Source organism: Scophthalmus maximus, chromosome 16 (assembly GCF_022379125.1).
Source record: "Scophthalmus maximus strain ysfricsl-2021 chromosome 16, ASM2237912v1, whole genome shotgun sequence".
NCBI lineage: Eukaryota > Metazoa > Chordata > Actinopteri > Pleuronectiformes > Scophthalmidae > Scophthalmus > Scophthalmus maximus.
Window position 1 is genome coordinate 5853792 of NC_061530.1, and position 16356 is coordinate 5870147.

Genomic DNA, 16356 nt, shown 5'->3' on the forward strand with positions numbered 1-16356 from the left:
AAACTGATTTAGTAGTTCAGTAGTTTAATCCATATACAAGAAGAAACATGAAAAATGATCATTGTTACTTATCAAAACCGTTTCTTGATGTGGTAGTTTCTTCTGCTGCACAGCAAACAAGATTGTAACTGGAATATTTTTAGCAGTGAACAGCCCTCTAGTAACGCTAAGCTAAGTTAAACACAACCTGACCTTACCCAGCAAATTTATTTAAACTTTGAGTAACTTCAGACCTATATTAAGGACTGAAATGGGTAATATGATTATGAATATATTACCCATATATTAATACATTGCTGTCCTTAATCAGGGATATGTTTTTGTAATCTCCCCAACACAAGCGATAGAGATGCTAAACAAATGTTGGGACGTGTCCCCATCCGAGTCAGTGATGTATCTCTGGCAGAGGTCACCCTCCCTTGGAATTCATTCTTTTCTTGAGCTGCAGTTGCTCCCCACCACCAATTTATAACAAAAGCTCAGCGACATCTCCATGATATATCGCATGCCAAACTAATCAGACTAATCAGACTTTTCTCCACCCACATTCATTAGAGGCTTTGACCTAAATATAGGTGTTTGCTGTCTCTCCTAATGCAACAAGAGGGGACCTTATAAAAGCAGTAAGGGTCAAAGCTGTCCACATTTTTCAGCGGGGACTTCTGCTGGTGAGGGCATTGATCTGTGATATACACGGACTCTTCTGGTGTAGGGCTCCATCTGGTTTCTGATCATACAGGTGTCTCTTGGTGGAGGATACAGGTCTGTAGCACACAGAGGTAAGAGTTTATATGGATTAGAATGACTGATATTAGTTTTAATGTTGGTAAGATCATTCCTCTAACCTCCAGCACTGGAACTTTTCAGTCCCTTCCAGGGTGTGGTCCAGAGATGAGTTCGGACGCTGAAATGAGTGTGTTTGGGGAGGCTGCCCCGTACCTGAGGAGGCCGGAACGAGAGAGAATCGAAGCCCAGAACAGGCCCTTTGATGCCAAAACTGCAGTGTTTGTAGTGGATCCAAAGGAGCTGTTTGTGAAAGGCACTCTGGACAACAAAGACGGTGGCAATGCAACCGTTAAAACTGAGGCAGGAAAGGTACAGTATGCAGATGTGCACGTGGGATTTTTAAGAAAAGGATTTTGCTTTTATAAGCCATATTACACATCCTTTCTTGTTTAAGTCTGTCCTTTCAACAGCTTTTATCAGGAAAAAATCAATTCTAATTTAAATTTTCTTTATCAGCTGTACTTGCAACTTGAAAATGAATGTATATCCCAACTCGCTCACTCAACTTAAAAGTTTTTTAATAAGTACACCGGATATGAAATAATGCAATACGTTTAGCATAACACTGCAGCCCCTATAATAATGTGTTTTTGTTGTGTAAATTAAACACAACTTTTTTAATTAAGTGAACAAGAAAGTGAGTACTGATCATATGCACAGAGAACCATTGAGTATGAACATTTACAACCATTTTGTTTTTTTAATTCAGCTATTAAAGTATATGCAAAGCACACAATGTATGGGTTGTCAATTGACTTTGAATTAATTGGGCTATATTGACGTCATATATTTAAGTAAAATGAGCTCAAAGAAAAATAATTGTTGACTTAACATAAACATTTTTTTTATGTCAAGCTCACTAGGAACAAGACTTTATGTCAAGTAAACATAAAGTTTTTACATCAATTTGACAGTCCAGAATATTTGTGTGGACTTAACAATACACTTTTATGTCATGGATGGATTGGGGTTTACAGTATACAATAGGTAAAGGAGTGCTGGCACACTCCATATTGTTTTGCTGATGAAGGGCAAGTCTCTCTTCCCCATCACAGGTTGTAACAGTGAAGGATGATGAAGTCTTCCCCATGAACCCGCCCAAGTACGACAAGATCGAGGACATGGCCATGATGACGCACCTCAATGAGGCTGCTGTGCTGTATAACCTCAAAGAGCGTTATGCTGCATGGATGATCTATGTGAGTCATGCAACATTCAGCTGCTGATGGTCATTCTCGCACAATGACAGAGGAGCTGCTGCTCAACAGAGACCATGTAGAGCAGCTTCAAATCTGGAATAGGTTTGTGATGTATGATATTGCAAATGCCTTATCTTGGCTGCCAGACAAAGGAAAACGGCAAGAGCAACATTTTCTGGCGTTTAAAGGTTACATAAAGTAGGTCCTTAACTGCATTGTTGATACTATCATCAGAACATCAGATTAACTGTTGTAGTCTTTACTGTTAATGTAGCCACTGTACTTGGCAGTGTTTGGGAAATGTATACCCTAGTAAGCATTGAATTGGGTATAAGTGGGTCAAAATATATCTACAATAAAAGATGGCAGTCTCTTTTTGTTAGATATCTCAGAGGCTCAAGAGTATAGAAACAGTCATAGTTGACCCACAGAAAGAAATGTATATAATACCCATGGTTCCATAGAAATCAAATCTTCTTGGCATGGTTTTGGTCCACACTTGTACTTGTTTTTAGTTCCTTTGGCTTGTCCTAAGCCATTCGTTTTGAACACATTAACACTTACAATAACAGATTTGAATATGTAAGGACATAACTTACCACAAGTTATTGCCTGACAACATGGATGAGAACATTTTAAGTTTAATCTCTTCCTTCTCTTCTTAACATACAGTATTTTATCTGTACTTTCCATGCTTACTCAAGTGTTTTCATTCCATTTGTAGACCTACTCAGGGCTCTTCTGCGTCACTGTGAACCCTTACAAGTGGCTCCCGGTGTACAACCAAGAAGTCGTGGTGGCCTACAGGGGGAAAAAGCGCCAAGAGGCTCCACCACACATCTTCTCCATCTCTGACAACGCCTACCAGTTCATGCTCACTGGTAAACTGAAATTAGGAAAAAAACAAACATTATATTGAGTTTCCTGTCAGACTCTGATGCAATGCATGGCACCTTTCTAATATGACTGTGTTGTTGTTGTTGTTGTTTTTGTTTTTTCTAGACAGAGAAAATCAGTCCATCCTTATCACGTAAGCAGAAGCTGCAAATAGATATAACTGCTGAACTTATCTTTGAAGCTTACTAAAGGACAAAGTAAGACATTTCTGGTGTGTGTTGTTCTGTAGTGGAGAATCTGGTGCAGGGAAGACTGTCAACACCAAACGTGTCATTCAGTACTTTGCGACAATCGCAGGGTCTGCGGACAGGAAGAAAGATGTTAGTGTCTCTGGAAAATTACAGGTGAGATTGTAATGTTTTTGTATATTTCAGTGAATCGAAACTGCTAACTACAAATGAACGTTAGCCAAAGGAATAATCAATGACTTCATTATCAGCATTTATAACATCCTCTTTCTGCTGCTGTAGGGCAATCTGGAGGACCAGATCATCTCCGCTAACCCTCTGCTAGAGGCTTTTGGAAATGCCAAGACTGTCAGAAATGACAACTCTTCACGATTTGTGAGCGAGGAGATTAAAACGTTGTTATTACCCATAACTGAGTTTGTTATTTTGAGTCCTAGATTATTAACTTGTTTTTCCCTTTCAGGGCAAATTCATAAGAATACACTTTGGAACCACAGGAAAACTCTCTTCCGCAGACATTGAAACTTGTGAGCTAGATTTCAATGAGACATGCAGTATTGTGTTGTGAGAGTTCCATGATGCAGGGAGTCTTGTTTCTTTTGGTAGATTTGTTGGAAAAATCCAGAGTTACGTTTCAGCTGGCTTCAGAGAGGAGTTACCATATTTTCTACCAGATCATGTCCAACAAGAAGCCTGAACTCATAGGTAACAGTTTGAGCAATTGTCTTGTTGATCTGCATTTTATTAAACCCGAAAATACATTTTTATAGGTAAATTTCTATTCACAGTGTGTTCATATTTCATGATTCAAACGTTTTTTTTGTTATATTTCCTTCCAGAGACTCTCCTCATCACCACCAACCCCTACGACTACCCATTTGTCAGCCAGGGGGAAATCAGTGTGGCCAGTATAAATGACAGTGAAGAACTGATGGCCACTGACGTAAGTCACATTTGCAATTTTCTCTTCTTTTCCATCACTGCTAACATGATAGTTACAGTACATCCGCTGCGATGTGCCTTCAGAGCGCTATTGAGACCCTCGGCTTCACTGGAGAGGAGAGGATTGGCATCTACAAGCTAACAGGTGCTGTGATGCATTATGGGAATATGAAATTCAAGCAGAAGCAGAGAGAGGAGCAGGCAGAGCCAGATGGAGCAGAGGGTAACTGTTATTCATAAAATGCCACTGTTATCTGTTGATTACTTTTTTTTTGCTTCTTATAATGATAGTCTTTTTTAATGTTCGGTATATGTGCAACTATTTTTCTTATCTAACTTTACATATTATCATGCTCTGCTTCATATTTCTCCTATTTTATATTTTTCTTTAAACAGTGGCTGACAAAGCAGCTTACCTGATGGGGCTGAACTCTGCAGACCTGCTGAAAGCACTGTGTTACCCAAGAGTGAAGGTTGGGAATGAGTATGTGACCAAAGGTCAGACTGTTCAGCAGGTATGTTTACGGATTTTATGTTACTCAATAATCACATTCACAACAATAGATCTATGCTGTATTTTTAGCTTTTAATGCAGGTTTAAGAGGAGATTTGACCCCATCGTGTACAATAGGTCACATCGTATTACAAATTGTTAAGAGTTTTTTCCCCCCAAATGCGTTGCAATCTCACCGGAGCATGCCATTGTGCAGGTCTACAACTCCATGGGTGCCTTGGCCAAATCAGTCTATGAGAAGATGTTTATGTGGATGGTCCTGCGAATTAATCAGATGCTGGACACCAAGCAACCCAGACAGTTCTTTATAGGAGTCCTGGACATTGCGGGGTTTGAAATCTTTGATGTAAGTTAGCATTGAGCAGTGCATTCTTTGGGAGTCATAATTAACAATGCGGTTGTACTCTAAAATTATTTGTTTTACAGTATAACAGTCTGGAACAGCTGTGTATCAATTTCACCAACGAGAAACTGCAACAGTTTTTCAACCATCACATGTTCGTGCTGGAGCAAGAGGAGTATAAGAAAGAAGGCATTGAATGGGAGTTCATTGACTTTGGGATGGACCTGGCTGCTTGTATAGAGCTTATTGAAAAGGTGGGTCTGTTCAAATAGCATATAACTACATGCATAGTGTTTTTGTGTAACTCATGTTTTTGTTTACCACCTTTAACAGCCAATGGGCATCTTTTCCATCCTTGAAGAAGAGTGTATGTTTCCCAAGGCATCAGACACCACCTTCAAAAACAAGCTGTATGACCAACATCTTGGAAAATCAGGCAACTTCCAGAAGCCAAAGCCTGTCAAAGGCAAGGTTGAGGCTCACTTCTCCCTGGTGCACTATGCTGGCACTGTGGACTACAGCATCACAGGCTGGTTGGACAAGAACAAGGACCCCTTGAACGAGACTGTAGTTCAGCTCTACCAAAAAGCTGGCCTCAAACTACTGGCGTTCCTCTATTCTACCTATTCTTCAACTGATGGTAGGGGCTGTTTAGATTCTAAACATTTATTTATTATGAAGGTCCTTCTTCAGCCTTACAATGTAAATAAAACCCTCTCTTTTTCTTTTAGAGAATACTGGTGGAGGAAGTGGTGGAGCTAAGAAAGCAGCAAAGAAGAAGGGCTCATCCTTCCAAACCGTGTCAGCCCTCTTCAGGGTAACTGCATACTAAAATAATATTGACTGGTCATAATTGCTCAAGAATAATTTTGCTACAAACTACAAAATATTACAACGTTGGTTGTGTTTGTCTGTAGCAAAGTAATGACAATGATTATCCCTTGCAGGAGAACCTAGGAAAGTTAATGACAAATCTCAAGAGCACCCATCCTCACTTTGTCAGGTGTCTGATTCCAAATGAAACAAAAACTCCAGGTATTTCACTTCATGTTGCAAACATTATCAGACTTAAATAGTTCAGCCAGTTTGATTATGACATTGCTCTGATGGACTTTTAGGGATTATGGAACACCATCTGGTTATCCATCAGCTGCGATGTAATGGTGTGCTCGAAGGAATTCGAATCTGCAGGAAGGGCTTCCCCAGTAGAATTCTGTATGGAGATTTCAAGCAAAGGTAAACAGCAAAGACTTGTTTTTATGAGAAATCAGAGAAATTTTGTCTCATTAGAGACTTTTTTGTAGGTACAAAGTGCTGAATGCGAGTGTAATTCCTGAGGGTCAATTCATTGACAACAAGAAAGCCGCTGAAAAGCTCTTGGGGTCTATTGATGTGGATCACACCCAGTACAAGTTTGGGCATACCAAGGTAAGTTATTCTTAATGTGACTAAAGGCCTGAATATTTAAAAACAGGACATATTCGACTGTCAAACAGCACCTTAAATTCTGAAAGTTAAAAAAAATTGGCATTTGGTAATACAATTTTGGTAACTCTTATAAACAGGCCACTTGACAATGACACACCAATTGTCCAGGTGTGTGGAGGTGAGAAAGTGGGTGGAGTTTAAACTTGACTCAAGCTTTCATCATCCTTGAAAGAACTGGCTGTACAACACAATGCAACACAGCAAATATCTTCCAGAAGAGTCTTCCTCAAACTGTGCACTGCTCTCCCCACATTTGAGCAATTTCTTTATTCTGTGATTATCTGATAATGAGTCATTCGACTACATTTGAGTGCAAAACCGTGAATGCCTTCCAGGAAAGACTTTTCCAAAAGTCTAAATTATTATTACTTCTTTCAAGATGAATTGCTTGAGATTATAAAGAAAACAAAAGACACACAAAGTTGAGGGGGTAGTGTGACGCATCGAGAAAAATCAATGGCACACTTTTTGCTGCAGCCTCTCGTGAAGCCATTCAGATTAGGTGTAAACACATTTGCAGATGACATGTCATACTAAGTAGTTTATTGTAAGGTTACTGAACACTTCTGGAAAAAAACTAATGTGAACTGACTTAGAGGTTTATTGATTTGAAGTACACTAATTGTAAGTATCTTATCGTATACCGAAATTTGTACTTTTTGTAGGTGTTCTTCAAAGCAGGACTCTTGGGTTTACTAGAGGAAATGAGGGATGAGAAACTGGCCGCCCTCATCACTATTACTCAAGCCTTGTGTCGTGGCTTCCTCAGAAGGAGGGAGATCAAGAATATGGTGGACAGGAGGTAATAAGAATTATGGTTTTTGATCACATATATTCAGGGACATGGACATCAAAGACTGTGGGTCTTTATCCATTGCATGTCGCTGAAACACGTTGAACCCAATAACTAAGAAAGACTTTCACTTCCAGAGAATCCATTTACATTATCCAGTACAACATTCGCTCTTTCATGAATGTAAAACACTGGCCATGGATGAAACTCTACTTCAAGATCAAACCACTCTTGAGGAGTGCTGAAACTGAGAAGGAGATGGCCATCATGAAAGTGGAGTTTGCCAAGTGTAAGGAGGATTTAGCCAAAGCTGAGGCCAAGAAGAAGGAGCTGGAAGCCAAAATGGTTTCCCTGCTTCAGGAGAAGAATGACTTGTGTCTGCACATTCAATCTGTGAGTTATTGCAAAACATATGGACAAGTCATTTGTGTTTAAGTAAGTCATATGTAAGAAGACCTGCATTCTACAAAAGTGAATATTGGGTTTTTTTATTGAATAGGAAAGTGAGAGTCTGGCAGATGCAGAAGAAAGGTGTGAAGGTCTGATAAAGAACAAGATCTTGCTAGAGGCAAAAGCCAAAGAACTCAGCGAGAGACTAGAGGACGAGGAGGAGGTGAATGCTGAGCTGACTGCCAGGAAGAGGAAACTGGAGGAAGAGTGCTCTGAGCTGAAGAAAGACATTGATGACTTAGAGCTCACCTTGGCTAAAGTAGAGAAGGAAAAACATGCTACTGAAAACAAGGTACCGTGTGTATTATTTGGATAGTTATCTGACCACCAAACAATCACATATATAAACACCTTTACATCGTCTTACACATTCAGGTGAAGAATCTGACTGAGGAAATGTCCTCTCTTGATGATACCATCGCCAAGTTATCCAAGGAGAAATTGGCCCTGCAGGAAGCCCATCGGCAGACACTGGATGACCTGCAAACAGAGGAGGACAAAGTCAACTCTCTGACCAAAGCCAAGATCAAGCTAGAGCAACAAGTTGATGATGTAGGTCTAAGGTCATTAGCTTTTGGAAATCATTGCATGCGGCTTGAGAATTTTGCTGAAAAATGTGTGCATGTTAGCTTGAGGGCTCTCTGGAACAAGAGAAGAAGGCCCGGATGGATGTCGAGAGGGCCAAAAGGAAGCTTGAAGGAGATCTTAAACTCACCCAGGAATCCATAATGGATTTGGAAAATGACAAGCATCAGCTGGAGGAACGCCTTAAAAAGTATGCATGGTTGCATCAGTGCTTTAAAAAAACCAATGTTATTTACTTAACACCTCTTCTAAACACATGCTATGGTTGTTTACAACAGTAAAGACTTCGAATTCAGTCAACTTGTAGCCAAAATTGAGGATGAGCAGAGTGTGATTGTACAATCTCAGAAGAGGATAAAGGAACTTCAGGTATTTCAAGAAATATAATTTTTATAATAGAAGTTTCAGCAGGTCAAATTATGATATTGACTTTGGTTGGTTTACCTACAGGCCCGCATTGAAGAGCTGGAAGAGGAGATCGAAGTGGAACGTGCTGCGAGAGTTAAAGTAGAAAAACAAAGATCTGATCTGTCCAGGGAGCTCGAGGAGATCAGTGAGAGGCTGGAGGAGGCCGGAGGAGCCACTGCTGCTCAGATAGAGATGAACAAGAAGCGAGATGTCGAGTTTCAGAAACTGAGACGAGACCTTGAAGAGTCAACACTCCACCACGAGGCAACTGCTACAGCTTTAAGAAAGAAACATACTGACAGTGTGGCTGAGCTGGGAGAGCAAATTGACAACCTGCAGAGAGTCAAACAGAAGCTAGAGAAGGAAAAGAGCGAATACAAGATGGAGATTGATGACCTCTCCAGCAACATAGAGGTCATAGTCAAGGCGAAGGTTAGCTGCACCAGTATCATCATAAGTTAATCAAAATGAAATGGTAAACAGTGTAATTTATTTATTTTCTCAATGATATTAGGTTAATTATGAGAAGCTGTGCCACTCTTTGGAAGATCAACTAAGTGAATACAGGACGAAACATGATGAGAACACTCGTCTGATCACTGAAATAAATGCTCAAATGGCAAGACTCCAGAATGAAAATGGTATGCACCTGGGAAAACTATATACCTCATTTGATAGATTTTTAGAGTCAAACACTTCTTTCTTTTCTAATTTTTTTCTACCTAATATCTCTTAACCAGGTGAGTTTTCTCGTCTTCTTGAGGAGAAAGAAGCTATACTTTCTCAGATGTCAAGGGCTAAGCTTGCCTTCACTCAGCAAAATGAGGAACTGAAAAGACAGGTTGAGGAAGAATCAAAGGTAATTGTTGCATTTCAACAGCCAATCGGTGCCTGTGATATCGATGATTTGTGGAGGTCGGTTGGCTAACTGGCTACCTTGTTTGAACCTGGTAGCTCTCATAGTCTAGAATAGATCTAACATTGTTGGAACTACATTGATTTGCTTTCACACAGATGACAAATTTGATATGCCTATCATAAATATGAATCTAGCGCCTGCAGGTCATTAGCTATTCCTCCGACAGCTCCTCAGCACTATGCGAATTGTAGTAAGACATGTTGTTTAATCTGTATACAAGCAGAAATGACAAGTTGTGGTTTTACAGGAAGTCACATACTGCAACTCTTTGCTGTACCGTTGCCAGTTGTATCTCCCTGCTTCCAGTGTTCATAATAAGCCAAGCCAATTGTCTGCCAGATGCTCAAACGATTCCTTGAAGGAGGAGATTCATAAGAACAAGATTATTTGAACTTGAAAAAATTATTTAAGATTTTTATACAACTATTTCTTCAATTAAAATCCATGTCTGCATTGCTGTTAAGGCTAAGAATGCCCTCGCCCATGCTCTCCAATCTGCCCGTCACGACTGTGATATGCTGAGGGAGCAGTTTGAGGAGGAGCAGGAGGCCAAGGTTGAGCTGCAGAGGGCAATGTCCAAGGCCAACAGCGAGGTCGCCCAGTGGAGAACCAAATATGAGACTGATGCCATCCAGCGCAATGATGAACTGGAAGAGGCCAAGTGAGAGTTGTTCTAACACAGTACACATATATACATATTTTGACCGTTGAGACATTTGAAATGTAAGAAATGACAACCATTATTGATAGTTCAATTCACGGCTCGCAGGAAAAAGCTGGCTCAACGATTGCAGGAGGCTGAGGAGACCATCGAGACTGTCAATGCAAAGTGCTCTTCTTCGGAGAAGACGAAGCAGAGGCTGCAAGCAGAGGTGGAGGACCTCATGATTGATGTGGAAAGGGCAAATGCTCAAGCAGCTAGCTTGGACAAAAAGCAGAGAAGTTTTGATAAGGTAACAAAGGCATCTAAGTTAATGCTGCTACATTATGCTAAACTGCATCAATTCACCAATAGTAACTTTTCTTTAAAACTGTCAAAAGCTATTGTTTATCTCATAACCTCCCAGTTTATAAAAGCCTTCATCATGTGGTTTGTCACAGCAAAATCGACGTTGGGCAACCATTTTTATCCAAACTAATATTTTTTTTTGTTTTCCTCAGATTCTGTCCGAGTGGAAGCAGAAGTATGAGGAGAGTCAGGCTGAGCTGGATGGATCCCAGAAGGAGTCTCGCTCGCTCAGCACCGAGCTCTTCAAGATGAAGAACTCTTATGAGGAAGCATTGGAACACCTTGAGGTCCTCAAACGAGAGAATAAAAACCTGCAACGTATGTATATTACTACAATAACATTGTTTTCTTAAAAGATAGGGGTTCATCCTTGTCCTTTACATGATTTGCAATGAATCATGATTATTGATAAATATCAACAGTGCCAGGGGTGATGCTTGTTCACACATCAAAAATGATAAAGTTTGTGTAAAGAGAAGAAAAATGATTCATTTTTTTAGAGGAAATCTTGGATCTGACTGAACAGCTTGGAGAGAATGGCAAAACCATCCATGAGCTGGAGAAGACGAAGAAACAAACCGAAACTGAGAAGGCAGAGATCCAGACTTCTCTGGAAGAGGCTGAAGTAAATCTATGTGATATAAGAAATTATCTATTTCTTGCAATCAGATTTTCTTTGGTACATTTAAAAAAAAAATCGTAATCTATTCTCCAGGCTTCTCTGGAGCATGAGGAGTCCAAAATTCTCCGCGTTCAGCTGGAGCTCACTCAGGTCAAGGGTGAGGTTGATCGCAGGCTGGCTGAGAAGGATGACGAGCTCGAGCTGAACAAACGCAACCACCAACGTATTGTGGAGACCATGCAGTCTGCCTTGGAGGCTGAGATACGCGGCAAGAATGACGCCATGAGAATCAGGAAGAAGATGGAGACTGATCTCAATGAGATGGAGACCCAGCTGAGCCACGCCAATCGGCAGGCTGCTGAAGCCCTCAAGCAGCTGAGAAACATGCAAGCCCACCTCAAGGTGAATTATTGCTCAGCACAAGGTCATTTCCACAATGGCTTTCGGAAGACATCCTGGATAGCCTACGGAGCTTTCACCATTATTTCTCCCCGCAGGAACAAACCCTTCACCTTGATGAGGCGCTGCGCAGCCAGGAGGAGCTGCGGGAGCAGGTGGCCATGGTGGAGCGCAGGAGCAGCCTGATGCAGGCGGAGGTGGAGGAGCTCACGGCTGCCCTGGAACAGTCAGAAAGAAGCCGCAAATTGGCCGAACAGGAGCTCGCTGATGCCTGCGAGAGAGTTGGGCTGCTGCACTCTCAGGTGAGGCAACGTTCCCAGAAGCAGGTTTCTAGCATTTCTCAGGAATCGGTGGAGAGAGAAAGAAGAAAAATGTGTAAATGGGCAAAAGATTGCGAATCGTTCAGCCAGAACAAGGCTACCACTGACTTGTCCTTGACTTGTGCTCTTCTGTTTAACGAGCTTAACTGTGAATTATGGGTAGATGTTGTTTTTCATCCTACTGTCATTTGGCTGCAGAACACCAGTCTCCTAAACTCCAAGAGGAAGCTGGATGCCGATGTCAGCCAGCTGCAGGGTGAGGTGGAGGATGTAATCCAAGAAGCCCGCAATGCAGAGGAAAAGGCCAAGAAAGCCATTACTGATGTAAATATCAAATGTTTTTTAAATATTTATTTAAATGGATGATTAGAGACGTGACAAAATGAAAATCATCAAGCAGCCCTTATCAATTCAGGCTCTTGTATTGTGAGATCCATCGTGACTGTGACCACAAGTTTTCTATTCGTAATGACCAAATGATATCATACTCTCCACTTGCTGCGTGAATGCAGGCAGCCATGATGGCGGAGGAGCTGAAGAAAGAGCAGGACACCAGCAGCCACCTGGAGAGGATGAGGAAGAACCTGGAGGCCTGCGTGAAGGACCTGCAGCACCGCCTGGTTGAAGCCGAGTGCATGGCTCTGAAGGGGGGCAAGAAGCAGCTGCAGAAACTGGAAGCCCGGGTATCACGCTCATCCAAGTGTGAGATTTGCGTAGCGTCGTCGAAAACAATGATTGCGGCTGACGTTGTGCTTGGGGTGTGTTGACTTCCCCCTTGTAGGTGCGCGAGCTGGAGGGCGAGGTGGAGAGCGAGCAGAAAAGAGCCACGGATGCCACCAAGGGAATCCGCAGGTACGAGAGGAGAGTCAAGGAGCTCACTTACCAGACCGAAGAGGACAAGAAGACCACTTTGAGACTTCAGGACCTGGTGGGCAAGCTGCAGCTCAAAGTCAAGGCATACAAGCGACAGAATGAGGAAGCCGTAAGATTCTTCTCATCAAATTAAGAAAGTTCGTCACTTTTTGAAAAGTCATGACGATACCGGAGCTTGTTCTGTTTTCCTTTGTACAGGAGGAGCAGGCCAATGTGCATCTGGCTAGGCTGAGGAAGGTGCAGCATGAGCTGGAGGAGGCACAGGAGCGGGCAGACATCGCCGAGTCCCAGGTCACCAAGATGAGAACCAAAAGCCGGGACTTTGGAAAGGTACGTTTGGTTTGGTTTGTTGGGATTCTTGTTGACTTCACACGATGCATCACCAGTGGATCAAAAACACCAACAAACTCTATTATTGTAAATAATGTAAATAGTGTATTGTTCTTCCCGAGCCGGCGTGGGTTCCCTCCGATTTCTCCGGCTTCCTCCCACATTCCAAAGACATGGAGTTACGCTTAATTTCAATTGGAGACCCTGAATTGCCTGTAGGTGTGGATGTGAGCGCGGATGGTTATTTGTCTCCGTACGTCAGCCCTGTGATGGACTGGTGACCTGTCCAGTGTGCATCCCAATGTCAGCTGGGATTGGCTCCAGCCCCTCATCCCACGCCCCTCAAAGGATAAGCGGTATAGATAATGGATGGGTGGATGGATTACAGTGCCCGAGCACAGTGGCAGCCCTCACATGGACGGGAACATTCTGTTGTACATCTCAGTGGCTGCAGAGGGAAATGTTTTGTGGCTCCGTCCGACCATACTGAAACTTCCAGGATTGATTGAGACAATAAAACAAAAGGATCAAATTCAAAATTCGATGAAGAACGGAGAAATATCTGATCCAGAAATCTAAATGGTTACAAACAATATTGTTAACTCTATGTACATTGCTATTTAATTTGTTTTATCTAAGGAAAAAAAAATGTTTCTAACACTAAAATATCTAAAACATATTTCCTTTCCTTTCCTTTCTCAGGCTGCTGAATCTGAGTAGACCTGTCAGTGATGGCACTTCCTCTATGCAAGTTGAAGCTCAATAAAGTTACCAAGCTCATTGATTTGCAGTGAAACTGTAGCAGAATAAAGTTGTGTGAAGCATATGCTTTGTTCTTGTTGTCTCCCCCCCCCCCGCCTTGCAATCTAATGACATCTGACGACAGCGTCCAAAATCGTGTTGTGATTTTCCAGCAGCCCGTGCAATAATCAGACCATTTCTCGTAGCGTGAACGGAAACTTTCATCATAGCCCTTGCTGTATTACCAAGCATGATTGTTCCAGTATTAGCTGTGTGGTGCTAATTAGTTTCTTAGAAGGAGTGTGCGCTTTATCTAAGTCTCGCTCGGTGGGTTCAGTTAGCGGAGATCAGGGCAGATCCCCGCAGAATGCCTGCTGACCTTTACAATCCCGAGTTGAAATAGCCGCCCCTGCTCCACTGTCACTTGTCCCGCACGAAAGCGGTGGATTAACCACGATCACACCAATTTAATCGAAAGGACCCTCGTGGACCAATCAGGAGATGAATTGAAGAGGGAGCGTGTCTCTCCGTCCCTGGAGCGGTCTGTTGAGCGCCTCGGGCCCTGTGCTGCTTTGTTTGTGTTTCTTTTTCAGGCTCCTAAAGTCCTCATCATCAGAGGAATTTCATTCGTCCGGGACCCGGATTAGGAGTTCAACGTGTGACATGGAAATACGCAAGAGTTTTCATTTGGCAAAATCAAAATCGCCCCCGCCAATCGCCTGCAGAATGTCCCTTCGTGTGGAAACTTGTCACTTGTTCTTACCGGTGAAAACTGAAGCGACTCGATGTCAGTTCAATGCGAGCCTGTTGCGTGTCACAGTGCCCTCAGTATTCTGATACCGTGTGACGCGCTGCAACACCTGCAGCTAGAGGGCTCCCTCCAACAAGAGAAGAGGCGCGGAGGAAGCAGAAATCCCCAGGATGAAGTGATCACCCTTCTCTGCTGGCATTTTGTTTGCAGAGAGTCATGAGGGATACATAAATGCACCATGAGCTCCAGGGCCAACAATGACAGCAGGCCCCTTTTGATACCCCAGGCCTTCCAACTCTCTGTGCATTGTGTGTGCATTAGTTATTAATTAGTCATTTGATTGTACAAACATAACATCAACATGGGGCATTTCATTGGACCATGATTTACTCATGCAAAAAGCTGCTTATGTATACATCCGGCAACCCGAAGCATTGATTTGGATTTGTCTCTGTGTCTAACATTCACTCTCCTTTAAACTCCGCTTTGCTTTCCTCAGATTGCCACTAAATGCGATATTCCGTCCACCAGCTACGCAGTATAGCTGTTTGCTTACAACAGCAGTTTGGGGGCAGTAAACCAGGTTGATGAGAGTGATAAGACGAAACCAAAACATTAAATGTGCAGCTCGCAATGTTGTGACGATTCTCTGGTTTGTGACCACAGGAGGCACCTTTCAAATGTAAATGGAATACAACTTGTCAATAGTCAATAAAATCAAATACGCAAACAAGAAATCCACAAAGAAAGTATAGAGGGTCTTTATACTCCTTACATTTTATAAGATGTATCCAATTTTCATGAGTACGATTTATTATAGATTTTATTATAGAGCTCATCTGATTTACTCCTCATTCATATTTTTTTTTACATTTTTTCATCCTCTTTTTCAAGAGCATTTAAAATATGACAGTCTCAAATGCAGTTGCAGGAAAGCCTTGTAAACTTTGAACAGTACCCTCAATTTACCAGTCGCCTTTGCGAGCCATCACAAAGCGCACATCTGGAGTTTAAAGGATGATATGTTAAAGAAAGGAATCATAAAAAAAAAAGCTTAACTAAACTACGACGTTTTGTAATGGGCAGCACCCAAGAGCAGACACAGGGGCAAGCCAGGTAAAGTAGATCGGGGCAGGCAGATGAACTGACAGTTCCAAAGAAACACCAAATGGAAAAGACAGAGACAGGGTGACAAGCGGGAGTAAAACGGAAACAGAAGAAGAATCAGAAGCACAAAGCCGACAAAGGGAAACACCGAGAGGATGCACTCAAAGGGAGGGGGGTGGTCCTACCAGCACAGGTGTGACACATCGGGGCAGGTGTGGAACAGTCCAGAGAGCGGGAAACAGGACAAAGGCAGGAAGTAAATTTACAGAGACACGCATGGTACATAGTCTCCTCATAAAACAGGAGATCATAAGCTATGGGACAACCTAAAGAACAAGTTCACGTGCTGCAAATTCAAAAATAAAGTCCAAACACAAGGGTTCACAAAGTGAAAAGAGTCCAGAAAGATTCATCAAAGTCTCGCAAACGTTCCAAACATTGGGCCGAATGGGGACATGGACAACATTAATGAAGCGCCTTTCGGATCGTAGGACTGGTATTTTTTTCAAAGTACAAATTGTTTAATAGTTCTATTAAAGCATCTGGAATGACCACGTGGTCCTCCTCAGCACACAGCTGATGGAGGGAGGTGGAGGGTCACGGAGCGGTCAAATAAATCCTTTGCGAATGACTTTCGCTGACGTGCAGATACTTGGGAGACGAGCCTTGGGGCAAAGACAGACGAGCAGCCG

General features: G+C 42.3%; 1 protein-coding gene across 11 annotated transcripts; it reads left to right on the forward strand.

Moving 5' to 3' along the window:
* The first annotated feature begins 891 nt into the window (after window positions 1-891).
* On the forward strand, window positions 892-13447 carry LOC118287826 (myosin heavy chain, fast skeletal muscle-like). Of its 11 annotated transcripts, none has more exons than XM_047327545.1 (37): window positions 892-1095; window positions 1842-1985; window positions 2710-2866; window positions 2988-3015; window positions 3112-3226; window positions 3353-3445; window positions 3534-3597; window positions 3677-3775; window positions 3910-4013; window positions 4097-4235; window positions 4409-4527; window positions 4723-4872; window positions 4953-5123; window positions 5203-5518; window positions 5628-5686; window positions 5817-5904; window positions 5988-6105; window positions 6174-6297; window positions 7023-7159; window positions 7288-7543; window positions 7650-7892; window positions 7976-8152; window positions 8230-8375; window positions 8464-8554; window positions 8636-9025; window positions 9108-9234; window positions 9334-9452; window positions 9977-10173; window positions 10282-10465; window positions 10674-10839; window positions 11022-11146; window positions 11237-11545; window positions 11641-11844; window positions 12061-12186; window positions 12375-12545; window positions 12644-12844; window positions 12934-13447. In XM_047327545.1, the coding sequence occupies exons 1-37, from the start codon at window positions 892-894 to the stop codon at window positions 13252-13254; spliced, it is 5982 nt and encodes a 1993-aa protein (XP_047183501.1). In that variant the 3' UTR covers window positions 13255-13447. The 11 variants fall into 11 exon arrangements, with proteins under 11 accessions (XP_047183501.1, XP_047183506.1, XP_047183497.1 ...); XM_047327550.1 differs by having other exon boundaries at window positions 5640-5686; XM_047327541.1 differs by having other exon boundaries at window positions 5203-5515; window positions 5601-5686.
* Window positions 13448-16356: the final 2909 nt, after the last annotated feature.